General features: G+C 36.8%; 1 protein-coding gene and 1 long non-coding RNA gene across 2 annotated transcripts; one reads left to right on the forward strand and one right to left on the reverse strand.

The window, feature by feature from the left end:
- The first annotated feature begins 285 nt into the window (after positions 1-285).
- On the forward strand, positions 286-22,398 carry CALB1 (calbindin 1). Its single transcript, XM_069600659.1, has 11 exons — positions 286-1,019; positions 1,547-1,623; positions 5,749-5,823; positions 14,609-14,692; positions 14,797-14,853; positions 18,280-18,357; positions 19,105-19,160; positions 19,250-19,289; positions 19,417-19,470; positions 20,322-20,393; positions 20,733-22,398. Exons 1-11 carry the CDS (start codon positions 941-943, stop codon positions 20,844-20,846), a joined length of 786 nt encoding a protein of 261 aa, XP_069456760.1. The 5' UTR covers positions 286-940; the 3' UTR covers positions 20,847-22,398.
- On the reverse strand, positions 15,903-22,734 carry LOC138445991 (uncharacterized). Its single transcript, XR_011259077.1, has 3 exons — positions 20,407-22,734; positions 18,050-18,224; positions 15,903-17,177 (listed from the first exon to the last, which is right to left on the reverse strand). It is a non-coding gene; the product is annotated as an uncharacterized lncRNA (long non-coding RNA).
- Positions 22,735-23,666: the final 932 nt, after the last annotated feature.

The raw sequence follows: 23,666 nt of genomic DNA on the forward strand, positions 1-23,666 counted from the left end.
GGAGGAGAAGGGGACGACAGAGGATGAGATGGCTGGATGGCATCACCGACTCGATGGACATGAGTTTGAGTGAACTCCGGGAGTTGGTGATGGACAGGGAGGCCTGGCGTGCTGCGATTCATGGGGTTCCAAAGAGTCGGACACAACTGAGCTACTGAACTGAACTGAACAAATACTCATGTGATGGTCCTCAGCAAGCACAAAATAGAGTAGCTATTGATATCAATAGTTCATTGCATATGTTCATCACACTAATCTAATATTTGCTAAAGTTTCACTTGACTTTGTTCAAACAAATACTCAAATGTCTTGGAGAAATCACACCCACACAGAGACACACGCACAATATAAGCATCTGTTATGTGGTTCTACCCTTCATTAACTTTCCTCCTCTATCTGCAAATCAAAACCCCTTCACACACGATATTTCACTATACTCTTCAGAAATAAGATCCCTTTCGGACATGAGAATGTGGAGGGAAATGAATGTTTTCCGCAACCTGTCTCTAAGCTAAGGATTTCCCACCACCTGCTGCTTTCTGCACTTCACAACTAGTGCTCCAGCTCGCTTTCCTGGGAGGAGAGGAGGAGACGGGAAGGGAGGGGTGGAAGGTTGCTGCGAGCAAGAGGCGGGATTGAGGGATGGGAGGCCGGGGCAGGCGTGGCCCGGCTCGACGGCGAGATAAATACGGAGAGCGGGAGCCCTGGCTCACAGGACTCCCTGGGACGCCTGAGCCGAGCAGCACCGAGGACAGCGACTGGCGGCGCCGGCGCCCTGCGTTTCCTTCTCCTGCAGCCCGGGATTTCTTCTTACACACACACACAGACGTCCACACTCGCGCACGTGCACAGACACACGCGCATCTATACCCTGAGGTTCTCACCCCACTTCAGCGCTGACACGCGCATACTCCACGCAGACCACCCACTCCGCTCTACGATGGCAGAATCCCACCTGCAATCATCTCTGATCACAGCCTCACAGTTTTTTGAGATCTGGCTTCATTTCGACGCTGACGGTGATTATCTTTTATCTTTTTAACTGCTTGAAGAACCTTGTCCCACCCTTTCCCTTCCTTGAGCCTCCTGATCCGATTATCCTTCATTTCTTTTCTTTGCTTCTTTCCCCATCTCCCTAATCTCTCCCCAGTTGGCTGCCAACCATGAACTTTAAAGTTTATGTGTTGTTTCTATGTTATCCCAAAACCTTGAAAAAAAAAATTTTTTTTTCTCTCTCTCTCTCCAAGGATGATACAAATAGAAGGTGGGGGGTTGGGGTGAAGGGTAGCGACAGCGAGAGAGACCCTACCCTGCAAAGTTTCTATGGCTACACTCATCAACCCAACCATCCTCCTTTGCCCTTAGTGGGTCTCTCCCAGGAGGGGACCACTGCCCTGTCGTGTATCTTTTGCGGGTTAATCAATAATCAATATTAAGGCCAAGATGGGACCTCTCCAGTGGCCGGAAAATAGCCATTGTGGACATTGAACGGGGAAGAAAACTTGAGTGAAATGTCTGACAACTGGGTGCTTCTTTGTCTTTACAGGAAGTGGTTACCTGGAAGGAAAGGAGCTTCAGAACTTGATTCAGGAGCTCCAGCAGGCGCGGAAGAAGGCTGGTTTGGTAGGTTGAAGTTTGCAAGGGAGGAAAGAGACCTTTGTCTTTGAATAAATATTCTAGCGTTCTCATAAAGAGCTAGCGAAATCAAATGGTTTCCGGGAACGTAAACATTTATTTACTGAGAAGGGGAGAAAGAGTGCCTTTTGAAATTGCGTAGGGATAAAGAGAGGGAGAAGGAGGGGGAGACGCAGAGACAAAGGAGAGAGAGAGAAAGAGAAATTCCTTAAAGGGAAAAAGCCTTACAATATGAAATCAGAGCTTTTAAAAGATTGTATACTTGTATTTTAATAGTACTTAAAAGGAAAGTGTGGGTGAGACCTGTTAGCAGATCACCACCTCTTCTATTGAGTTCAGTTAGGTAATTTTTAACCTCTCTTTAATAGCCTGAAAAGTAAACGAGTAGAAATACATTTCTACCCCTTGGAGGTCAGGAAACCAATCTGTAGATTATTGATCTCTCATTCTATTGCCAATTATTGCCAATTATTATTCTTGTAATGTTGATGTGGTTGGACTGAGGAGAAAATGTCCTTCCTCACTGGGGGAAATTTGTACAACTTTGCAACATAATAATGAGCAGGAAATTTAGCCAAAAGGGGGTTCATTTCTGTTGTGAGGAAGAAAATGAAAAGTTAGAGATGTAAAAAGTAATTTTAAGAACTTCACACATTTTAAACAAGCAAAGTGATTCTCTAATGGGATGCAATTAGTGGCATTTTGAAAATTAGCTATATTTGTAATTTAAGCTATCAGTTAATTTTTACTAATTATGAATAGCTTCCTTTTGGCATAAATTAGCCTGTTAAGAATATATATTGTCAGCATAGAGATTTTACATTGTATATATACATATATATATATGAAGATACAAAGATATATCTTTAGAGGAAAATACAATTGTGTGAGCTTTTAGCAAATCACCACCTCCAGCACTGAGCTATACACATAATAGTATACATAAATGGGCTTCTCTGGTGGCTCAGATGGTAAAGAATCTGCCTGCAATGCAGGAGACCTGGTTTCGATCCCTGGGTCAGAAAAATCCCCTGGAGAAGGGGATGGCAACCCACTCCAGTATTCTTGCCTGGAGAAACCCTTGGACAGAGGAGCCTGGCGGGCTGTGGTCCACAGGATCACAAAAAATTGGACAAGCCTGAGAAGTATGGCCATACATATATATATCTATATGTATAATTCACTAATAATCACCTTTTTGTTCTATCTAAATTGAAAATTGTGTGGCACATATCTCTGTACAACATATCAAAAGGACGCCTAGCCCCCTCCAGGCTCTTTTGTCCATGGGATTCTCCAGGCAAGAATACTGGAATGGGTTGCTGTGCCCTCCTCCAGGGGATCTTCCTGACCCAGGGATTGAACCCAGGTTTCGTGCATTGCAGTCAGATTCTTTACCATCTGAGCCACAAGGGAAGCCCAAGAATACTGGAGTGGATAGCCTATCCCTTCTCCAGGGGATCTTCCCAACCCAGGAATTTGAACAGGGGTCTTCTGCACTGCTGCAGGTGGATTCTTTACCAGCTGAGCTATCAGGGAAGCTCCAAAAGAATGCCAGAGGACACTAAAATGATTTATAATGCATTAAAAGCTATCAGTTGCTAAAATTCAATGATTTAAGTCAAATTGATTTAAAATCAGAGAGCACTCTGGGACCCTGGGTCAGGAATATACCCTGGAGAAGGAAATAGCAACCCACTCCAGTATTCTTGCCTGGAGAATCCCATGGACAGAGGAGCCTGGCGGGCTACAGTCCATAGGGTCACAAAGAGTCAGACACAACTGAGCAGGCACAGGACACTCTGGGAATTGTTTTATCCAGATTTGAAATTACATAAATTTGAAAATGTAATAGGATGGGATCAAATAAAATTGAAAATGTTTTATATACTCTCTCCATACCATCTTATACATTACCACGTACATAAATTCACACAATACTATCATTATAGATCTGTGTATCTTTGACTAATAATACAAAACATTTTCTTCTACAGTTAAAATATATATATTTAAAATATCTGGTTGGGAAATCTTACCATAAAACTTCTAATTAAAACCTTTAAAGATGTTTCCAGCAGCTAAATGATTATATTTTAATTTTCTTAGAAGTAATTTTAATATTTATTTTCAGCTTAGAAATTCAGATATTTAGAAACTCTATACATGATATCAGATATTTCTTTTCCTCTTCTCATTTTAATATATATACTTTTTGTAAACAATGACCTCATCTTAGTCTTTTTTAAATTTTAGATCTTAATTAGTTTTTTCTACTGCTATATTTCCAATCTTAGAATATTGGAAGATGTTATTGTTGGATTATAATCCAATAACACCAAATCTGAGCACAGGTTCAGGATTATATCAAGTTGCTTAACAGCTTGATTATTGTAATATAGGTTTGAATAGTTAAAATCTAAATCAAGATATGAATTGAAACATTCATGTACTAGACAAATATTTCACTACTGGCCTCACTGTATTAAATCAATTTTTATCTATTTTTTCTTCTCTTTTTTTTTTAGAACTTAAAGGTTGAACTTATAAACCAGGTTTCTTTGCATTTCTAGCAATAGGATAACAGATTTTACTGTATTAATGGAAAACTTATTTGGTTTAGCATATTAATAATGTGAAATTTCAAAGTTTCACTAATATTAACTGTAGGTGAATATAACATTAATGAAATATCATAACTTAATATACTTTCAGAACTAGCATTTTCCACTAAATAGTCTTTAAATTTACATTTATTTTTTATAAAGCTTTAACTTATATCATTATCATTGTAATTATGTTTTACACTGTTTAAGGTAATAAAGGTAAGTTGAAATTAATCCATATTGGAAGAGGTTTTTTAAGGCTATTTTAAGCTGTTTAATTACTATTTGTTACCTTCTATTAAAGAAATTTACCTTTAACCAAAGTAGGATTTTTTAACAGTAGTAATAATAATATTCAGCCTTAGTACAGTCCTCAAACTCTATTAAGCTATTTATCCCTAGAGCAAATGTGTGTGATAGACACTATCACCATCTTCTTAGTTATGATAAAAACTGAAACCTTAATTTACTTCTCCAAGGACACAGAATAGGACATTCATAAAGGCTGACCTATTTTACATCAGCTTCAGTTAATGCAATAGGGCTATTTTAAATGGGCTATGTCAAAGACCCAAGGGTATAAAATCCAACTTCCTGAATACTAGTTCTATCTATGTTCAGGTCATTAGTTTACAGTTCAGAGCTATCTATTCTGTCAATATGTGAAGAGGTTATGTAAGCAATAAAATAGATTGAAAAAGATAAGTCAAACGAGATGAAAGCTTTCACTTTGTCCCTCTTCAATATATCTTCTGTATGTAACTAAACGGGAATGAGAACATCCTCTTGGTAGAAAATGGAAACAAGGAAACACTGGAGAACTACTCCCTAAATTACTCTGGGAAACAAAGATCTTTAGTATATACAATCAGTAATCCAAACTAAGGTCATCAGTATTGCGTATTTTTAATGAAAGTACAAATTCGTCAAGTCATTTTTGTTAATTTGACACAAATTTTTCTGATTTTTAATTTGTAAGAACATTTCCAGCTTCACCCACACTGGAAACTTTTTTTGTTTAGAAATGAGTTGCTTTTGAACATTCACATTTGCTTGTCCAAATTGAAAACACAATATTAACTTCCATGGATAAAGCATGTTATAATAAGGAAAATGTTATAGAATAATTAGTGCAGCAATATAAAATAATCTTCCCTGAAGCAAGTAGTGTTAAGGTGCATTCATGAGGATCACTATATTTAAATTCACTAAAGGTTATGAACAGAATAATTCTGACTACATTTTTAAAGGATAACATATTCTCAAAACTAATAATAGAAGCTAAATCATAATGATTGATTCAGAAATTATGTCTTTCATTTCAAATGAGTAAAACTGGTACATCAGTTATATCCTAATTTTCATGAAAAAGTTAATCAATATGCATAATTCTAAATGGTTCTAATTCCAGTTTTTCTTTGTAATAAGTTATTAACATGATAACAAGCATACTGTTTGTATGTTTTTTAAAAAAACCTTCTTCTTACCTGGCTTGTTATAATTTTAGGAGTTATCACCTGAGATGAAAACTTTTGTGGATCAGTATGGACAAAGAGATGATGGAAAAATAGGAATTGTAGAGGTAAGGACTTTATGCATTGTTCTCATATGGTTTTAATAAGTGAGCTTTTTGGAGTTGTATTCAACTCAAACATGATACGCAAAACCTGTTCTAAGAGGCTTATTTTACTTAAGTAACATGCTATCTTTTGTTCAGAGATATAAAATCAAAAACTGCTCAGAAGTGCAACAGACCTAAGAATTTTCATAATCCAAGCCAAAATTTAATATATTACGAAACTAAGACCTAAAGAAGTCAAATGATTCGTCTCTGGCTATGCAACTGTCTGCTGGCTTTGGTGCAGTTAGAGACTCAAGTTCGCAACTTCTGGATGAGTACTCATCCCATTACCTTACCAGCCTCAGTTCAATAAAACGCTAACTAAGAACATGGTTCACTGGAATTTCTTACTAATAGTGTAGACTTTTCTATTAGAAAATAAAATGAACTATTTGCAGGCCCTAAAGATGATATCATGGCAAAAAGTTGGATCTTGTTTTCTGAAGTTCCATTTTAAATTGCCAGTTGGCCATGTAAAAACACAAGAACTTAAAGTGAGTATTTTATGATGTGTAGGTGTTTCTTTTGACTCTTTAAAAGCTGAAACTTCAGTGTCAAATCTTATCTTTTCCTAGTGAGGACAACTTTTTTGTCTATGAATCAAGGAAGCAAAACTTTGACTATACATTAACTCTTTTGCATTCTTCAGATATGTGAAACAGTACTTTTACTTTTATAAAATCTAATGTCTTAGCTACTTTCTTTATCTCTGCAACCAATTAGAGAAATTGAGTGGATAACTTTGTCCAGAAAAATTAATAAGGTCATAGTTTAAAATATATCAAATAATAGACATAATTATGTTCTTTATATAATGTTCTTAGTGTATTAGATTGTGAAGTATTCTTAGTCATAATTTACCTTTGATTCAGAGAACTAACCCGGTTTTCAAAAATTGATGTTATAGGACACCAGTGATGTCAATGTGAAATATACTTATTTTTAAACAGCTACTACAAATAGAGTTAAAGAAGGACATACTATTATTATCTTTGTAATTAAAATATTTCCCTGGAGTATACACTTTTCCCTTTGCCTATGCATAACTCATTACTATATAAATAGATAAATTAATAGTAATGGGACTTATAGATTGACATAGAAGCCAACTAATCAAAATGTGAATCATCAAGGATAAGAAATAACATTGAAATGAACATAAATGACATGACATAAATCTAGTTATTCAAAACTAGTCAGAAATTCTGAAATCAGTGAAATTATAGATGTGGCTATTTGAGAGTTTGGCATACTTTATAATTCTAGTACAGGAAAGACTGTCATCTTGTATTTAATGTATTTAACCTTAAGGACTCCAATGGGCTCAGCTATTTTTAATTTCTTCTGTGACCCTAGGTTGTTAACAATAGCACAAAAAGCATGGATCTGATTCACATAGATTCTATATTTTTAAAAGGATAAGATGAAAAAAGCTATTTTGAATCTATATTTAACTGTATATTATATGGGATGGTCATTGATGAAGTATTATTTGAGGTCTAATTTGAATGAGAAGCTAGGAGTTATTACCAGATACATTTTCCTAGAGATTTGATGTAAGGAATTTCCACAGAAGTTTGGGAAAGAAACTGTTACATTAAAGAAAAGGATTTCTGTGTGAGGAAAGATAGAAATAGTTAACAGAAGAGAATGAAGAAGTTAATGAAGACTGAAATGAAGACTTGAGGAGCTTTTATAGCAATAACAGTAAGAAAGAGAATTTTCATTTATTTGTATGACATTACACAATCATGGAACCCACTCCAGTATTCTTGCCTGGAGAATCCCATGGACAGAGGACTCTGGAGGGCTACAGTCCAGGGCTAAGGGTTGGACACGACTGAGGGGACTGAACACGCACACAATTATGGAGTGTTTTCAAACATGTGATCTCATTTGATCCTCATAATAACAAAATAAAATAAATTTATAGTTGAGGAAAGCTGTAACTTAAGTAGAATTTCAGCCACTTTCCTCTAAACCACTCAGCCTTTTTTTTTTTTTTTTGCAATTAATAAGTCACATGTTTTCTGCATTAAAAGAAAATATTTTCAAGCTTCAGTTCATTGGTTACTTATGGCAAGGCTTAAATTTAGCCTGGTTGAACAGGGATGCACAAAGTAAAGAGAAGTTATTTGACCCAATCACTTGAAACATGATTTGGGAAGAACTTTCAATCAGTGAAAGGACTTCCCTGGTGGCTTAGAGGGTAAAGCATCTGCCTGCAATGCAGGAGACCTGGGTTTGACCCCTGGGTTGGGAAGATCCCCTGGAGAAGGAAATGGCAACCCACTCCAGTTCTCTTGCCTGGAAAATCCCACGGATGGAGGATCCTGGTAGGCTACAGTCCAGGAGGCTACAAAGAGTCAGACACGACTGAGAGACTTCACTCACTCACTCATTCAATCAGTGAAAGCAGAAAGAGTTTAAAAGAAGAGAAGTGAAACACGTAAGACTTAATTAGAAAATTTAATTTTTCCAGGACATGGAACTTTTTGTTGCATGGGACCCAGAAGAAAAGCTAGCCAAGGTTTCTCACTTTAAGGGTAAAGAAACTGAAGCTCAGAAAGGTTGAATGATGTGTCTAAGGTCCCACTGGCAAGGAGTGACAGAACATTTATACAGGTCTAGATCTGACTCTGATTCCAGAATTCTTTTTGTTAATCAGAGTTATCAGCCAAGACACAGAAGGAAGTGAGGAGGGTCCGTACTTGGAGAAACGAGGAGAGAATGAGGGAACAGGGAAGAGATTGCTGCTGTTGTTCACGTGCAGGTTGATTGTACTTAACCTGGTTAAGGAGGAGGGATAAGAAAAAAGGAGAGATTTCGAAAAATCATTGGAAAAAAGGAACTGAAAGCTACAGATTACATGTACAAAATGGAGGAGAGTGGGGAACGCCTGAATTTATAATGTGCCCTCTAGTGTCACCAGTAAGTTGTATTAAATCAAGTTCATCCTTTCTGTTTTCCAATCTGACATATATCACTTGCTAAGAAATCCTATGTATAACATGGAACATAAATACACGAATTTCAGCCAGCTTTGAGGGAATTAAAAAAAAACCGGTTTTCCAAAATTTATAATAGTTTACAGATTCCCATCAGCTCACATCAAGTATACGTAACTTTCATGTTCAAAGGGAAAAGAGATTTGATTTGCTTATGTATTGCCCACTTAGTAGGTGTTATTCAGGGGCTCCTCAAAATCTAATCCAAATACCATCCAAATGGTATTTATGTGGTAGTCTGCTTTCCAGGTCAAACTGACTTGGCTCTAATTGAAATGTGTTGTTCAAAAAATCAGAAAATATAGTGGTTAACTTTCAAACTTCTGTTTTAACGAAGTTGACTGACACTTTCCAACAACATGCTGTTACTACCTAGACATGTGAAAACATGTAACAAGAAGGGCAACGTACAAATATGCTTTCTTGTGAACTTTTAGGTTTCATGTCTTTTAAATAGATTTTCAAATTCACACAAATACAGCTTGATAATAAAGAGATTGTTGATACAAACTCAAAACAGGAACTCTGAAATTCTGAGATAATTTAACAAATACTATGGCAGTCAAATGTTCTAAATTTATTCAGACTAATAGCTCTATTGCAGAGAAGATTGATTAAAATAGTCAAAGAGGGAGACTGAATGATTTAGCAGATAATAGAAATTCCTTCTCTGGTGCTCACATTAAGTATAGATGTTTCCCTTAGCTGGATGTCAAATCTGCAAACTTTTCACCTGATTGCTTGAGCACTGTGTGAGAAAATAGCGTCCTCTCGAGTTTTACTGTGTCTATTTGTCCAGGTCAGTGCATCCACTGGAAAAAATAGATCTGAAAGCTATTTCAGTTGTAAAATTGTAATAACTCTCCCAGGGAAGCAGGCATTTTTCTAGACTTTCCTTCTTTTCTTGATAGTGGGATTTGAGCATATAAATTTAACCATAATAAATGTAATTTTTAAAATAGTAAACTAGTTTTCTACCTCAGGCTTTCCTGGTGATTCAGTGGTAAAAAATTCCCCTGCAATGCAGGAAGCTTGCAGGAGATGAGGGTTCAATCCCTGGGTCAGGAATATACCCTGGAGGAGGAAATGGCAACCCACTCCAGTATTCTTGCCTGGAAAATTCCAAGGACAGAGGAGCCTGGAGGGCTACAGTCCATGGGGTTGTGAAGAATTGGACATGCCTGAGCGACTAAGCATATACAGTTTCTACCTCAGAGTTTGGGGAAATGACTGACAATAAAATCTGATTTAGAACTCCATTCTTGATAGATTTTTTAAATAGTTTATTAAGACTGAAGATTTTAATGGAGGGTGATAGTTAAAGGACAAGAGTTTCAAAATCAAAACGTCAGACTGATTTCAAATCTGGCTCCAACTGTAAGCTATGTGATAGCAGGTCATTTCCCTTCTCTGAGCCTCTGTTTCCTTGGTTGTGAACACAGATGACATATGAATATCAACATCAGATAACACATGTTAAAAATAGGTAAGCCCTGGTACACTATAAAAACTAAGTAAATGTACTTGCTATTATTATTAAAAATAAAAATATTTCATTAGAAAATCTATGCCATTTTTCTTAATGTCAGTCTTTTTCCCATTCTTATAACTTGTCAAATTCAAATTATTAAATTCAACTAGCCTTTAATTTGTGTGAGAAGATTATTTGCCTTTTAAATTTCCTAATTTCCTGGACTCACCTCTCATTGGCTAGAAAAATATTTCTTTGGCTTCCAAACCAAGAAAGTGAATGTTTTACTAATATGTGTTGAAAGAATCTAACATGCACCAAAATTGTCTTCAAAAATTAAGCTTTGTGTGTATGCTTTGAAAGATATACCTCAGTCATTTATATTTCTTGTAAAGTTGTCCTTCACATGTCTTCTCCCAGCACCGAGCATGTAGCTTTACCACTGTAGTTATCTCTTGCTTTGAAATTGTCTGAAACAAAATTTTCAATTATCTGCCTCCCTGTAAAGTTCTTACTGTCAGTGACTATGAATCCCCAGCATGCAGTCCAGTGCCTCATAGGTTCTGAATCACGGCCACGTGAGCCACAGCAAGGGATTTCAACCTGATCCAAAACATAATCAAGAGCTCCATATTATGGCTAGTAATAGAAGAGAGGTGGTAAAGATCCCTGTCCTGGGATAGGTTGGTTCCTTTGGGGACCATATCTGAGTTGAAGAGAAGCAATGAGGAAGTTTATTAAGAAGTGCTCTTGGAATCAGTGCCTATCCGAGGGAAATAAAAGAACAAAGCTGGGCAGAGCAAGACGTTGGGCTATGAAACAGTCTCAACTTTAGCTGACCCTACAGTGAGCTCTGAACTGGGACAAACCTTGGGAGATGTTCCAAGTTTTGAGTGAGAGAGCTAGGTTTTATATCCCTATGTGCATCTTGGGAACATAGCTCTCGTCAGCCCAGGTAATCTCCCAAAGAGACCTGACAGCTGAGACCACGACAACACTCCTAGCACCTAAAGAGAACTGTGGATGGCAGTCACAGCGGCCACTCCAACCCCTGTCCACAGCTTAGTAGCAAGCTATTTGAATTCTTGCAGTCTACGCTGACCCTGGATAGTCAACTGCCTTCATTCATTGGTTGAGTAAAATATCTATGGAAATTCTTGCAGGTGCCAGGCAGAAAAACATTAATTAAGTCACAGACCCTTTCCTCAAGATGTACAGAGACTGAAACGGAAGCGAGGCAAGTAGAGAGAAATCTTTGCCTCCCCACTCTCAGGGACAAGCAAGCGATTTTCATAAATGAAGCTTTGAAAGATTCTCCTAGTAGCCACACTTATCTGACTTCCATTCATTTCTCTGCTTTTCTTAACTCTCTTCTCCAACTCATAATAAAGTTTTGAGAGTTTATAAAAAAGCAGGCTGGTGGACTGAAAATTAAGAAATCACCAATAATCTTGGAACAAGTAATACAGGCTACTCCTGTTGACAAGAGTGACTTAGCAAAAGAGAGGCAACAACAGCCCTACTTAACAGCTTCTATAAAAGACCTCAGTCACATTGTAGATATGGTCTTAGAATCAACAGCTGGAGAGTTTCGGCACTCAGCTCTGAAATTTTAATATTGATTCATATGCTTTCCCTAGTGGTCCATTGATTAGGACTAGGTGCTTTCACTGCCAAGGGTCTGGGTTCAATCCCTGGTCCAGGAACTAAGATCCCACAAACCACATGATGTGGCAAAAAATATGTAAAAAAAAAGATGATTTGTTGTGTTATTTGTTTGTTGTGAAGGGGCTTCCCTCATAGCTCAGTCAGTAAAGAGTCTGCCTGCAATAGGGGAGACCAGGGTTCGATCCCTGGGTTGGGAAGATCCCCTGAAGAAGGAAATGGCAACCCACTCCAGTATTCTTGCCTGGAGACTCCCATGAAGAGCCTGGAGGGCAACAGTCCATGGGATTGCAGAGCGTCAGACACAACGTAGCAACTGAACACATAGCCACATCCTATTCACACATACTTACTTCTTTCTTAGTGGCTGGTTTGTCTTATGACAGTGTTTTCTGTGTTTAAGACTCATTGCTAATGTCTATAAAATATGATGGTACTGTATTGAATTTAACATTAACAGTTCAATTAAATTAAAAGATTGACTGTGTTGCATGTAGATATAATATGTATTTTATTATAATTAAACCAAGTAGGAGCAAAATAGCAGGGGTGAAGAAATATGCATTTATACTAAACATGAAGAGCAATTTTACCATCTTTATATTTGACATTCTTAGAAACCTGTGAACTTCATGCAAGTTATGTAAAGTTTAATTTTTGAAACAAAAGAGGTTAAAATTTCCTTAATTTTACAAGTGGTCATTGCTTGCTAGTTCAGTAATTTAGTTTTTCTGTTTTTGTCTATTTGGTGGGTTTTGATAAGTAGATTTTTAAAGAAAAATTATTATTTTGTTCAAAACAATGTACAGTAATCTTGAAAATCCAAGCAATATAGAAAATCACAACAAAGATAAAAAATATGCTCATTACAAATCATGTTAAGTAGGTACTTTTAATGAAGTAAAATTATTAACCAAATCCAAACATTTATGTCAAGCACCTAACATGTTGAGTACCACACTAAGTATTCAGGGGATGCAGACAAAGAATAGTTTTTGCCCTCCTGAAATGGGTGGGCTATGGGTAGGTCTACCAAAAGCTTACAAAGGGGTATCTGACAATTTACATACCAATAAAGAAACAGTTGGCATTGGCTATTTCCTGTTTCCTAAATTAATGCTTGCATTAACGCATAACCATACTATTGACCTTTGGAAATAAGAAAATGTTTTCTGATAGTCATACTAAACATCCTAATAAGATACCTGGCTCTGCCCCTTCGTTTCATCCCATTATTAGTGCCTGAATGATTCTAATTTGAAATATTATTTCAAAGATCTAAAAACAAGATAAGTTAAAGGACATATACAGCATAAAGAAGCTGAGGTTACCTGCATATAAGATAGAATGATACATTTTATATTTAAAATTTTTTAATGGACCTAAAGGACAATATTTTTTTTTTAAGGTGTGAGAGTCTGTTCTATAATTTGGTAGACTTTTGGGATTTATGCTGACCTAGAGGTTAATCTAGACCATGGGTTTTTTAGTTTAAAATTCACAGATGAGGGTCCATGCCTGTACTTCAGGGGATTCATCAACTTCTGGGAATTAGATAAAATATAGTATTGTAGGTTCATTCTTTAATGGTGAAGATGCAGTAATTCTAACAGCTTCTCAAAGTCATTTTGAACCCAATACATTTAAGAGACACTGGTTTCTATTTCCACTCCTCATTTTAAGTGATGAGCATGCTAAGTTCCAGAAACGGCTGAGGGAGTTGCTGCGGACCACAGCTAATTAGCAGCTGCCCAGGAATAGAGCACACACCTTCATTAGGCCATCAGTCCAGCTCCCGCCCTCCCTGCGCACAATAGATAGATTGTATTCATCATAAAATGGGATCTGAAGTCCTTTCCACCCAAAAAAAAAAAAAAAGGAGCATTGAAGTTACAAAATGAGATCTTAGGAGAAATGTCAGCAGGTCACTCAAGGGAGATCATCAAATAAAATTTAAGACCTGGACTCAAGCAACAGATGTCCTTTTAGCAGACACCAAACATTTGAGAACTGATATTCCCTATCACCATTCAGTTTCCACTGTTCACTGTAAAGTGTCTTTTTCCATCTCTCTTTCTCTTGTATTACAATTGTCCTGAGTTTATATTCCATTGCATCTCTTAATAAGCTTTCTCCTCCGACTTTCAGAATTCATTTTTTGCCTTCTGTGCTCCCTGCTACATTCATATATCTCAGCTTCTTCTTTTATGAAATGCATGGCCCCACGTGTGCCATCTTCTGGGCCCTCACAGGAAAAGACCTGATCTGGGGCACAGGAAAGATGCAGGAGTCGAGCCACCGGCATGAGTCTGCCTGTGTGTCTAGCAGACGAGAAGTGTCAGTCACCCTTCCCTGCGCTCCCCAGGCATGCTTGCTGCAGCCTCCTCCCTGACCTGAGAACCGGTCCCTCAAATGGCAGCAAGCGCTGCAAAACACGATGGCACTTTGTAGGGACAAAGTATCCGAAAGGGAAAATCGATTGCTGTGTTTCTCCTCTCCTAGTTTTCTGGGTAATAAAATCGTGGCCAAGCACAACTAAGAGCAGAAAATGAGAGAGACTTGCTTTCGAGCTCCTCACACCAGCTTCTTCAATCTTTTCCAGTTGGCTCATGTGTTACCCACGGAAGAGAACTTCCTGCTGCTTTTCCGATGCCAGCAGCTAAAGTCCTGTGAGGAATTCATGAAGGTATAGGAAACCTGTCACTGAGTGATATCTTCAGATATCTGAAAGTAGGGGAATTATGACCTTTTCTAATGTGTTTGGTCTTCCTTATCCAAAATTATTTACAGACATGGAGAAAATATGATACTGATCACAGTGGCTTCATAGAAACTGAGGAGCTTAAGGTAAGCAAAGAAAAATGTGTACATTTTCCCCTTTCAAATACAATTATGAATTTCGTGGTTTTTTAAAAAAAACTTCCCACAAAAGAAACTAACGTTAAGCAATGGCACATTTTCATCCACTCTTCCGCATGGTTAATAAAGTACCCCATCAAAAAAGAGACTTCAAGTACCTTTTGAAATTCTGTTCAGCAGTTGACATTTTCTGTGGTGTGTACTAATTGTTAATAAGGGATAGATAGATGATAGAGAGATAGATTTATAATGGCATACTAAGCCAAATAAGTCAGGTTATTTTCATTAAAATTTGACATTTTATCTTATAGATTAAACAACGATATAGATTTCCCTTTAAAGATAACGAAGCAACTGTTGGACACCAGTTGTATGCCAGGCACTTTATACACGTCTTATTTAATCTTTATGTGAGTACTGTGGGATTAATGTTACCACAGTAAGGAAAAAAGTGAAGAGAAGTTAAGTGATGAACTGAAATCTACACAGAAACAGGACATAGAGCTGTGATCTCTGAACTAGTTTGCTTCCAAGGCCCCGGGCTTACAAAGTCCCACTATAATCAAACTTCTGAAAAACTGTAACTTTGGAAATGAATTTATCAATTCGTATCTCAGAAACATACATAGGAACTGGTAGGAGAGGAGGAAGATAGGAAGGAAAAGGTAAAGAGATCTGAAACCAAGTCTTGTCTCTGGACAAATGTCTTTATCATTCTGCCTCACTTTTTCTTCCTTTATATGAGGGTAATAACACTTACCTTTCAATTTATTGTGCGGCTCAAGTAAGATGTTGCATCTGAGAGGTTTTGTGAAATACAGGTATAATATAAATTATATTATTCATGAACTCAGTAATTTACTAGCCTTTCAGAAATACAAAACCATCTTTCCCTCATTTTTTTAAATTGACCTCAACACTTCTCAGTCTGAAAGTCTCTATTTTCTCTATCTTTAGGATATAGAGTAACTAGAAGGGAAACAAATTAATAATTATTGAGCACCTGTTATGTGGCAGGCATAATACTAGGCTTAACATGTATTTTAACATTTAATCCTCAAAGAAAATTTGCAGAGGAGGTATTATAATTCCCATTATACAAACAAACAAACTGAAATTCAGAGAAATTAGATAATTTTTCAAGAGTACTCAGCTGCTTGGGAAAAGAACCTGGCTTTGGCCACAGAATATCTGATAATAGCAATAATTTTCTTTCCCACAATATCAAAAGTTTCCAGCTTTAGTCACCAAGAGTTACCTCTTCTGTAGGGAAACAGGAATATCAAACATGGTTTCCCGGTCATAGTTGAACATTGTTTGAGTTACACGTATTTGTATAATCGAGGGCTTCCCAGGTGGCACTAGTGGTAAGGAACCTGCCTGCCAATGCAGGAGACTCAGATGTGGGTTCAATACCTGGGTCGGGAAGACCCCTGGAGGAGGCCACAGCAGCCCACTCCAGTATTCTTGCCTGGAGAATCCCATGGACAGAGGAGCCTGGCAGGTGACAGTCCACAGGGTCACAAAGACTGAAGCTACTAAGCACACATGTATAATTGCAAAATCGTTAAAGCATGTGGGACTAACAACACTTAGAAATGTAAACATTTTTCACATGAAATCACCAAAAACTATATTTTTCACAAATTTGTAATTCAGCAACCCACAAGGTGACAGTTAAATTATTGTGTTTTTATTCTACTGGACCAAAAAAATTATTTTAAAAATCATTTCAAGTTTATAAAGAAACTTTAGCTCATTTCCAATACTGACCTTCTTTGTTCTAAATTTTATTCTCAGAAGAGATTCTAAATAGAAGTACTTCTCTCTGGGGAATTTTGAAGATAAGTTGGCATTCTTTTTTAATGGATCTTTCAAGAAAGCTAATTTTAAGATTCCATAATGGAGTAAAACATTGCTTGCTCTCAGACATGACTTTGAATCTCAGCGTCCTGAAGTTTCTCCCAGGCTATTTTTGTGACCACCATTTTAGTCTCTGATGAGGATTTTTAACCCAATTAGTCTCTGACAAAAGCTTCATATGGTTCAAAAATAAAATTCATCCCCAACAGATAACTTTGAATTTTCCATGCTTCACTTTGAATTTTAAGTGGAATGTTTGAAGTGAAAATAAAATTATGAAATATAATAAGGAAAAAGTCTCCTTCATTGAAAATAATGAAGTTAAATCATCCCAGCAGAACTAGAAAATTTGGGAGGGAGATATATGACAGCAAACCTGAAGAAACCGGATCCTTTGGTATTGTCTTAACATATCAGCTCAGTTTTCCATAATTGCATAATTCATTTTTCTGAAAAATAAAGAAATTGCAAATGAACAGCACTAGACAAAGTGAAAAACTATTATTTTCTTAAGTAGTTACATTGTCATTTATATGGCAAGCTTTTGAAAGCTTTTATTTGATTTATTTCTCTGGTAAAAAAATTAAAATCACTCCTAAATGTCAACTGTCAAATTAATAATCATCTTTTTTTGCATCTTTCCCATATTAATTTCTACTTTGGTGTGATTCATATCCTTCAAGAATTAGGTAACACCTGCAGCCAACTATTTTAGTTTGAACAGTCAGGTGAAACACTAACCAAGGTGCTTTGGACTGCATCAAACCTTAAAGCTAATCCAGCCTCTAGTGAAATGTGCTTCATACTGGCTATACACTGATAAGGAAATACAGATTGCAAGGGCAGAAAATGCACTTGGGATTAAGGGTAGATCTCCACTTTGTATACTAATAATCGTTCACATACTTCAAAAAGGTACAAGGGGGTCCATTCTGTTTCTTGGACTTCCCAAGTGGCTCATAAGCAAAGAACCTGCCTGCCAGTGCAGGAGACATGAGAGACGCAGGATCAATCCCTGGAGGAGGGCATGGCAACCCACTCCAGTATTCTTGCCTGGAGAATCAATCCCATGGACAGAGGAGCCTGGCGGGCTACAGTCCATGGGCTTGCAAAAGAGTCGGACACGACTGAAATGACTTAGCACACACACATGCACAGTGTTTCTTATTTCTTGGAGAAGAATTGCATGAATATCTGTGAAGATATCATTAGGAAGAAATGCATCCATTGGGCTGGCTGGCTTTATAAGTTTTTACTCTGATTCCTACATGGTGCACAATCTAACTTCTCTTTTAATTGAAATCATAAAAGCGTAGCATACCATAGCATGGTCTGACAGATCAGTTCTCAGTAAAAGGCAGATATCACGCCTGTCAAAGGCAGCACCCCTGCTGGAATGCCAAGAGGACCTCTCTTCTAATGTCCTCCTTTTATCCAGTCCTAGTCTCAAAAAGAAACTTTCTTTGTATTCCTGAGGTGTTCCATTTCAAGGCAGGCTGTAAAGAAAGCAGATTGTTATTGATGAAATTTATCTGTTTTTTGTCTTAACAGAACTTTCTAAAGGACTTGCTGGAAAAAGCAAACAAGACTGTTGATGATACAAAACTAGCTGAATATACAGACCTAATGGTAGGACTGATCTTGAAAAGATTATAGCCAAGAGCCTATGAAATATTACCGTGTTCTGGCTAATTCCCAAGACTAGACAGGATGAAATGAATAAACCATGGTGTGGGCATCATATGCACACATGTATCATTTCACTTTGAAATGCCTACAAAGCTTCTGCCTTGTAAGGCTAGCTTCAAGGCACCGTGTATGAACATTTCCTTTTTTGTAGAGTTAGGTAATTTTCAGCTATCAAAAGGTCACTTACTCAAAAATTTATTCTGTAAGGATTTATCCATATTATCTGCTTTACTCTCTGATGCTCTAAAAGAGGAAAACAAGTTAAATATTTATTTTTCTACTATTATTTGGAAAGTTTCAGGATGTGTACTGCCAGACACCATATCTCCCACATCTTGATACATATAAACATACATATTTGCAGGTTTATATGCAAATATAAACATATACATATTTGCAAGATATTGCAAATATAATACATACATGTATTGCAAGAAAAATGAACAATGATGTTCCAGAAGTCTAGCGTAAGATCACTCTTACTCTATTTTCTATTGTTGTCGTAAACTTTGGTAATTGACAAGTCACAGAACTGAAATTTTTCACCGAAATTTTAATAAATGCTAGTTTCTAGAATTTTGCCATCTATATAGGTAATTGATTACTCAAACTTCTTTATTTTGAATTTCCTTCTCTATGCAACAGGTATTTTTTTTTCAATACAAAATAATGCCTTCTGTCTTTCAGCTGAAATTGTTTGATTCAAATAATGATGGAAAGCTGGAATTAACTGAGATGGCCAGGTGAGTTTAGGAGCTATGCAAATAAAACCATTATAAGCTGACCTTTGTCAAAAATCTAATGCAGTTATATAATGTTTTTCTCTCAAAAGATTACTACCCGTGCAGGAGAACTTTCTTCTTAAATTTCAGGTATTTCTCTTTTTCTCTACTGTACATAATATTTCTCAAAAGGTTAAAATGTGGGATATCTGCCAAGGGAAGCACAATGAAATGTAATTGTAGCATTTTAATCTTTGCCCTCTTCTCTATCATCTAGGGAGTCAAAATGTGTGGGAAAGAGTTCAATAAAGCTTTTGAGTTATATGATCAGGTAAAAAAAAAAAGTGTTTCTTATCTGTAATTTAATTTTTTAGAAAAATTTGGAAAATGCTCAGAAAGGGAAAAAAAGCCTCAAACTCAAGGTTATATTTAAAGAAACATGAGCTATTAAAATTACTCAGCCAATTTATTCTTGTCATAGGAAATGAATTACGTTATATCCCAAATTAGACGAATTTGATTCAAATGCCATGCTACATTTTATCTCCTGTGAACTGTGAATAAGATACCAAACTCCTCTGACCCTTAATTTCCTCATTTGTAACCAAGAGATAATAATAGTCACTCTGCAGGGTGGCTAGATGAAAATATCCAGAGGGGATTCTCCCATGTAGGGGATAGTGAGATCACATGTGTGAGGAAAGGTTGTGTATGACGTCAGTAGTTAACATGCTCTATCTCTTCTCATTTCTTTCCTCCTGGACCAAGCCAGTCCTCTGGAGGCCCTAGTACAGCTGATGTGATAACAGCCCGCCTCTATTACAGGCCGGGAATATACTTCCCCCATGCCTATGTCTTCCCTCCAGCAAAACATTTGTGATTAATTTCTTACTTCAACGAGAAGTAGTGGTATTGTTAACATACAGGGAAATAGTAAATGTAAAACCGCTTTGAAAATTTCGAAGCATTTTACAAATGTAAGGTGCTGAATGAGAGGAAATTCGTATCTGTTTTGGAACTTTGGAGCAGTTCAAAATTTGAGGGTCTGACCTACAAGGTTAGTATATCTGCCAAATTTGCAGTAGGTAGATTTTCTGAGGATTTCAATTATTTCCATTTTACTACCTTTGCATTTTTTGTGGATGAGGTTGCTTATATATTGTTTTATTAACCCTCTTGTAGGATGGCAATGGATACATAGATGAAAATGAACTGGATGCTTTACTGAAGGATCTGTGTGAGAAAAATAAACAGGTAATCTAGTTACCTTGCCATTTCCTTCTTAAGCAGACTTGATGGATCCATCCAAATGCAACCACACATCTACTCTGGAGAATCTACTTTAAAACTTTATAGAGGAGAAGTAGATTTCAGTTCTTAACTTGATTTCATACTGGTCTGAATCAGTGTTTAACTGTGATAAATAGATTTTAAAACAACCTTGTGATTTATTCACATTTGTGTAAGAATTTAATCCAACTCTTCTTAATGGATTGGTATAACAAGCAGTTTTGTCTCATATTTTATTACTTGACAGTGGTTAATTCACTTCGATGTTTAACTGGATTGTAATACCATCTATGTCCTATTTAGGATCTGGATATTAATAATATTCCAACATACAAGAAAAGTATAATGGCTTTATCGGATGGAGGGAAGCTATACCGAACGGATCTTGCTCTCATTCTCTCTGCTGGTGACAACTAGGGTTGATGACCATGATACTTATTAGTGATACGTTGTATCTAAAAAGTAATTGTGCACCATAAGGATGTAGGCTGTATTTTCTTTTCTATCTGTAAATTTAACTGCATGTAGGTAATTATCCAGGATCTGTGGCACACTCTTTTCAGTTTGTTTCTATACTCTTTGTAATGTACAGTTTTTGTAACCATATGACTATAAAGGAGGATGTCTATGCTTAGGCCAGTCAATACACCCAATTAAAAGAAAAAAATAACCTAACATATTCTTCCTTCCATACATGTCATTGGACAAGATTTCCCTGAAAAATCCACCAGGATTAGTCTCTAAAATCCTAGTCTCTGATGTATGTCACTATTGAATAGAAGGATTATACATAACAAGCTAAGCATTCTTATTTCAGACAATCTGAAGTCTGCCCAACAAAATAGTTCTAAGCTGTATTTCCAATTAGAAGAAATGTGCTTTTGCATCTAAAATACCAAACTATCAATCCATAGTTAATCGCGGCTCTGTGAGGTTAATAGTCTCACTTCCCTGGGCAAGATATAGTGAATCAGCAATACATCTACTGCTTGAATTCTTATCCGTCTACTGGTTCACGTTGATTTGATGACAAGGAAAAGCAGACAATGCATAGATCTACCTAATTCTACATTTGTATTTATAAGTCTACTGTCAAAGAGTAGGACCTCAACCCGTTTTCTAACTGGTTTCATGTCTTGCAGCCTATAATTATTCTAGGAAACTGCTGTTTTATGTCATAGTCTATGTACTATCTGATTAAATTATATATATCAAGTATCCTGGTGTTCACTTTGCATACTTCTTGGATTTTCTTTCTATGTAGAACTGTTCTTTTCCACCCAGGGTAACTGCTGTCTCTGAAAATAATTTTTCTAGCTATGACAGCTCTATTTTTACTACATAAGTGAATTTTAATGTAAAATACATAGCACCCTGATTATTGAATGCTACATCAACAATTTTGTCTATTCTGTGAATTCTGTATTTCATATTGAGATCAGCATTCAAACTAGTTCTATTTCTATCTGCAGATAGTTTCAAATGAGTTAAAAAGAACATCTGAAAAGAAATGCTAATGCAGCCATTTATCTTATTTAGAAGGGTAATTCTAAAACATTCTCTTGACACACATTCAAGCCACAGTTTCATATATTTGTAGCTAGAATATACTATACTGGTTATAGTTGACATGTAATGCTTTGTGATTTCTCAGTTTTTGATTGTGAAGCAGGGAACTATGAGAGATGTGTCTCTGAAATTTATAATTACTACCAAAGAGTTAATGGTTCTGGGTCACTTTGAATGTTGCCATTCTATAAATTCAGCACTGATCTCCTCAATTCATATAAATAACAAAAAGATAGGAATTTCTTTCCCTCAAGAATGAACAGAAAAGAGATTGCCAAAACATAAAATTTGTCATGTGATTTCAGTGGTAGACTGGCTTTGCTCTTAGTGTGTAAATGGAAGCACTGGTCTTAGGCTGAATTTAACTACTAAGAATAAATAAAAACAGAAATAACTTTAATAATTTCTTGTATTTTTCTTTTCTTCCTCAAGTCAGTGAACACGCAACCCATGATCAATCCATGGGAAATGTAGGTTACCAAAATTATTACACCCTAAGACATCTAATGGGCTTCCCTGGTGGCTCAGATGGTAAAAAATCTGCCTGCAGTGGGGGAGACCTGGGTTTGACCCCTGGGTTGGGAAGATCCCCTGGAGAAGAATGGCAACCCACTCCAGTATTCTTGCCTGGAGAATCCCCATGGACAGAGGAGCCTGGTGGGATACAGTCCATGGGGGTGCAAAGAGTTGGACACGACTGAGTGACTAAGCACAGCACAAGACATTTAAATAAATGTAAACCTGTTTAACTCATTATCATCAAATTGTGGGATGCCTCATTGAATTAATAGGTGTCTCTGACATTAAGATTTACAAAGAAATCTCAGCAAACATAATCAAATATTTCTTTGTGAAAGATGTTCTCCAGAGGCATAGGAATAATATACAGAATTTCCCTACATTTCATCTGTGGGTGAACAGCTGTTTATTACGAAGTATACACCATAACTAGACCAGGTTTGGTGCTCTTACAATAATAGCAAGGAAAAAGAAAGAAAAGCAACAGCAAAAATTCTGATAGGAGGATGCCCGAGGGAATTTCCTAGAGTGCTGACAGTTATAAGGGCCACAAATTGAGCACCTGGCTTATCAGGGTGGACTTTAACTCCTAAGCACTCCCGGGGAAAATTCTTACAACCCAGCTAAATTAGTCACAATTACATATAGGTGACAGGCCAGCCTCCTGGAGCAGAGAACAGAAGAATGGAAAATGAATCTGAAAGAACAAATGTAAGGTAGCTTGTATAACACCTTCCTCAGAACATGAAATCCATTCCAACTATGCTACTAGTCTAAATGGGAAGTGTACACAGACAGCAAGGGAATATCTCTAATACTTCAAGCATGGAAAAATTCCTTAACCAGTTATGAAAAAGCAGACTGAAAATTTGGACTCTGTTAAAATTAGGAACTCTGTTCTCAAAAATATGCTATTAAGAGAACAAAGTTGCTTGTAGCTTGAAAACCAAACACCAGCGTGTGAACAGGTGTTTGTGTTGGCTCACAATCTTGAGAGTTTCCCAGGTGAGACCTGAAACTGGCCCCAGTACACGGAGGGCATGGAGCAACCTAGGAAAGAGGCAGGCCACTCCAGACTGGCAGGTGGCTGTTTTAGTAAGGAAATTGACATACAAGGTTTGGCTTGGGTGTTAAGTGAGTAGACCTCCA

This window comes from Ovis canadensis, chromosome 9 (assembly GCF_042477335.2).
Source record: "Ovis canadensis isolate MfBH-ARS-UI-01 breed Bighorn chromosome 9, ARS-UI_OviCan_v2, whole genome shotgun sequence".
NCBI classification, from domain to species: domain Eukaryota; kingdom Metazoa; phylum Chordata; class Mammalia; order Artiodactyla; family Bovidae; genus Ovis; species Ovis canadensis.

Coding starts and splice junctions, on each gene's coding strand:
- CALB1 (XM_069600659.1), top strand. CDS start 941: ATGGCAGAATCCCACCTGCAATCATCTCTGATCACAGCCTCACAGTTT. Junction 18,358..19,104: donor CTGAATATACAGACCTAATG/GTAGGACTGATC, acceptor TCTGTCTTTCAG/CTGAAATTGTTTGATTCAAA. Junction 19,290..19,416: donor ACTTTCTTCTTAAATTTCAG/GTATTTCTCTTT, acceptor TCTATCATCTAG/GGAGTCAAAATGTGTGGGAA.